The sequence below is a fragment of the Phalaenopsis equestris genome, unplaced genomic scaffold (genome assembly GCF_001263595.1).
Source record: "Phalaenopsis equestris unplaced genomic scaffold, ASM126359v1 Scaffold205562, whole genome shotgun sequence".
Taxonomy (NCBI): Eukaryota; Viridiplantae; Streptophyta; class Magnoliopsida; order Asparagales; family Orchidaceae; genus Phalaenopsis; species Phalaenopsis equestris.
The window spans coordinates 1-4,717 of NW_018225047.1; the positions used below are offsets into that span (position 1 = coordinate 1).

A 4,717-nucleotide genomic window follows, 5' to 3' on the forward strand; every position below is an offset into this window, starting at 1 on the left:
AACAAAATATTTAGCTATTTTTAAGATAAATATTTATCAATTTGAGGTTCAGAAAACTTATTCAAGTCATATCGATATTAGGCTAGGCGGAGTTGTTTGATAGTCCATTGATGGTGACAGTAGTTTCCCAATTATGATCATCCCTAGAACTTTACCTTTTACATTCATACCGCACAAATCTTTCATATCAAATAAAAAATGTCATCATTTTTAACTTTTGAAAAGTGAATTACATCTTTTCATACATAGATAAATTGGTATTATGTAAAGATTAAAATGTAAATATTAAGTATGTAAATACAAAAAAGTTGAGTGGTATGCAGGTAAGTTTCTCTTTTTAATTTCAATAAATGAGATCGTCAACAACCATAATTTTACCCCAATGGTTAACATGAATCCAATTTGTTCACAATCATATTTAACCTCTCTAAAAATACAAAATCATCAAACTTCCATGGCTACATGATCTAATTCTTTGCTTCAAGAAAAAAATTTTCATTGTTAGAAGTGGAACCCGGTACGACCTCTTCTTCCGCTCCTGGATCGTGAATCGCGGTCTCCCGCTCCCGCCTCCTCATTTCGTGAATCGTCGCGACTCCTCACGCTCCCGCACACGCGAACCGTTCCCGCCTCCATTTCGCGAAACGTCACCTCCTTTGTCCCGAAGCTTTCTGTTCACGATAAAAAAGGCTTCTCACTCGTGATGCTTGACTCTCCCCATCTCTCCAGATTTGCGAAATCCGCTGAAGAAGGATTCGGTTCCTTAGTTCGTGAAACATAAATAGAAAGGAGAAATCTCCTTTGATTCTTCTTCTTCTTGAGGCTTACAAAAGGGAAAGAAGAAGTTTTTTGTTTGAGGTGAATATAGTTGGAAGAAATTGTTGCTTGCGGTGTTTCCTTTCTTTGCACTTATCTTCTATTGTGACTCTCGAATATAGAGAGAGGAAATAAGAAATTTCTTCCTTGTAATTGTCAACGTGATCAGGCGGTGTACATTTCCTCAATTAGTAAAATCCTATGCAACTCCGTGGATGTAGGCAATTTGCCGAACCACGTAAATCTGTGTGTTCTTTTGGTGTGAATTTTCTCGTGCTATTTTATTTGCTTCGTCGTCGATCGTTTTTAAATTTCAAATACACCACAACAACTGCATCACATCATCACTCAATCTAATTAGTGGTGAAAACGAGCCGAACAAGAGCAAGCCTAGGCTCGGCTCGTGTTTGGCTCGTTAAAGAATATTATTGTTCGTGTTTAGCTCGTTTATATTTCAAACACAAAAAGTCTGTTCATGTTCAGCTCGTTTACTTAGCAAGTCGAACACGAGCTATTCGCGAACAAAGAATCATTTTGACAACATTAATTGCGCAGCCGTAGGATGTTAAGGGTTGGGGCAAGCTTTAAATCTTATTGTTTATTTTAAAACTATTATATTTTTATTTTATTTTTTTAATTAATAATTTTAATTAATTATAAATCTTTATAGCATTGTAGTCAATCAAACTTTTTTATAAATAATACTCATCAATATATATATATATATAATTGATTATTAATATTTCAAGCTAAAATGATACTGCGAGAGTCGAACAAAAGCTGTTCATATATATATATATATATATATATATATTGATGAGTAGTACTTCGAGCCAAAACTAACCAAACACGAACGAACAAGTTCATGTTCGGCTCGTTTAAATTCACGTAGATCATTACGAAATCTAAGATAATAAAATTTCTCAACGTAAGCACTAACAGAGCGATATTCTTGGGTGCTTCTCTGAGCTTGCACATACAATATTTCTTCATAACCGGAAGTCAATAAATCATTACGTAGAAGTTGCTTCATCTAAACCCCAATTTTTTATAGGTTTTCTTCCCTCTCCCACGAGATTGATTCAATTGCAGCCACCAAGCACTCGCTCAACCTTTCAATCGACATGCGACCTAACAACACACTTGTTTTTCTATATCAACATCCATATATTCAAAGAAGGCCGCCAACATAATGTTCAATTTGAAGATCGCTACCGGAGGAAGACTCCCATCCATCACACTCTTTGGCATCAATATTTTATTGCAAACCAAACTAATCCAAAATAATTATAGTATTAAAAAATGATTAATGTCCAAATAATGTTTTAATCATGTTTTCTCAAATTAATCAAAATAAAGCGGGCCAGCCTCAATAAATGCTTTTCACGTTTTGGAGATGATAAATTAATTATTGCCATTGAGTTGGTGAGAGTGAAGATTTCAGAAAGAATTGACCGTGGAAACAAAAATATGGGCCAATTACGTATACAGGACTACAAATATTGATGTTTACAAATCAAACTCTTCTTTCATTTTGTTAGGCATGACTCATATACTATATGAGGGACAGATGCTAGAGCGGAACGGAGCGAGCGGAGCGGAGCGGAAGAATCTATCCAATTGAGAGAGTTTGGTTATGTGTGTTGAGGGTGCGGGGGTAATTACACATTGTACTCTAACGTTTTATATATATACATATCATGTTTGTAATCCTAGGAATAATTCTGTACTCTTTTTCTGGAATTGAAATAAAGTCGCCGCTCTGCTCCCGAGGACATATGCATCTTTGCCGAACCTCGTTAAATCTTTGTGTTCTTCTTCTGAATTTGTGTTTCTTTGCCCTAAATTCTTCAACACAGTTAAATATTAAAACTCATGCTAAAATTTCTACTAATATTTTTTATTTTTGATTAAATTCTCAATGATTTAATTGTGGCACTCATTAAAAATAACTACAATATTTGGCATGTAGATGGCAACATTGTAGATGTTCTGTATGTATACGGGCTATAAATTAGGATTGAAACAAATTACTTACGGTGTCGCATCGCAGTCTTTTCTATTTATCAAAATTGCATTTAATTGCTTTTTCAGAAAGTTATAGCTCAAAGTTGTGTTTTAGTCTTTTCTGTCACTCTAAAATCTCTAATTCTATGCCCCATAATTTATTTTCTTATTTCCCATCACATTTTTTTGAAACTTCACAACCTCTTCTCCAAACAACTACTATTTTCGAAAACAGACCCTAAGCCATTCAATAAAACCCCCTTCCACATTCTCCCTCGTACATTTCCATCTTACATTTCCCCTCCAAATTTTCTTCAATGAGAAGAATGAATTGTCTTCTCCCGTTTAGAAAACATCATAATGCTCAAAATTTCTCATCAACTCCATCCCCCTGTCTTGACAACAAGTGTTATTCTGTTGCTTCGATCTCATCCACTCCCATCCGAAGAACAACAAACTATCAGCCGAGCCCATGGGATGACAGCCAAATACAGTCTCTGAACATTACTTCTTTCACTGTAACATACATATATATTTGCATTGTTTCTCTTATCTAATCTATATCTATACATTTTTTGGATCATATATGTATATATGTTTATGTACAGGGAGATGTGCATGTAAAGAGAAGAGAGGAGCTGAAGGAGGAAGTGAAGTGGCTTATTAAGGAGAAGGGATTTGCTGATCAGCTGGAGCTTTTTGATTTACTGCAAAAGCTTGGAGTGGCCTATCATTTTGAAGAGGAGATCAAAGATTCGTTACATTTGATGAGAACCTTGGAAGAAGAGTTAAGAATGACTAACGATGCTTATGTCATGGCTATGTATTTTAGGCTTTCAAGGGAGCATGGCCTTGTGGCCTCCAAAGGTTATGGAAATTTTCTAATTAATTTATTAAGTGTGATCTTCTACTTAATTAATTTGTTTAGTGCGCGTGATCTTCTTCACTAAGTGTTTTTATCAATGAATAATGTGCAAATTCTGGTTGTTCGGATGCCAGCGTGAATCGCACTTACGCTATCGTGCATTCGGTGTGGTGCGTTCCACTCTGTCGTCCGAACATACTTTTTTGAACATAATTTGTATCTATTAATGGAGCCTATAATATGCAACAAAGAGAAAATTTCAACGCATAAAATTGAATCTCTTGAAAATGTAAAAACCCCTACCTAACAAAGGCGCAATGAGGGAAGGGCTTTAACCACACAAATCAATTAAGCAAACTTACATACAGACATGGATGCATGCTTGATAAATTTGCAAACTATAAATGGTTTAATTATCTTAAAAAATCTTTGCCTTGGAATAGCAAATTAATTTATTACTGCTAAAATTGTTATTCCGGAACAGATTTGTTGGTTCAATGCTACAAAGATAAGAATGGGTCCTACAAGCCTTCTGTACTCCATGATACCAAAGGAATATTAAGCCTCTATGAGGCTTCATTTCTTGCTATGGATGGGGAAGATGAGCTAGATGAACTAAAGGAGTTTACTCTGAAACAACTAAGATATCTAAAGACATCAAATTCTTCAACAAATCCAAAGCTTTCAGAGTACATAGCCAAAGCCTTGGAGCTTCCTCTCCACCATAGAATTCCAAAGCTTCAAGCTCCAATTTTCATCCGGCTAGCTCGCGACATAGAAGAAGTTAATCCGGACCCAATTGTAATAGAATTCGCTCAACTCGACTTCAACATGACTCAAAGCATCTACATCAGAGAGCTCAAGGAGATTACATCGTATGTATAGCTTGTTAATTTCCTTATATATGTATATATGCAAGAATGTGTCACGTACTTAGATCAGTTGGTCGTGCATCTGTTTGTCCTCTGGTTTGGGTTTCGATTTCCTCCGAGTGTAGGGTGTGGTACTTGAATTCTTAGATGTATGAGG

General features: G+C 35.6%; 1 protein-coding gene across 1 annotated transcript; it reads left to right on the forward strand.

Annotated features, from left to right (window-relative positions):
- The first annotated feature begins 3,122 nt into the window (after positions 1-3,122).
- Positions 3,123-4,675, forward strand: LOC110036364 (alpha-terpineol synthase, chloroplastic-like). The gene is made up of 3 exons (XM_020740792.1): positions 3,123-3,341; positions 3,432-3,690; positions 4,173-4,675. The coding sequence occupies exons 1-3, from the start codon at positions 3,141-3,143 to the stop codon at positions 4,571-4,573; spliced, it is 861 nt and encodes a 286-aa protein (XP_020596451.1). The 5' UTR covers positions 3,123-3,140; the 3' UTR covers positions 4,574-4,675.
- The last annotated feature ends 42 nt before the right edge of the window (positions 4,676-4,717 follow it).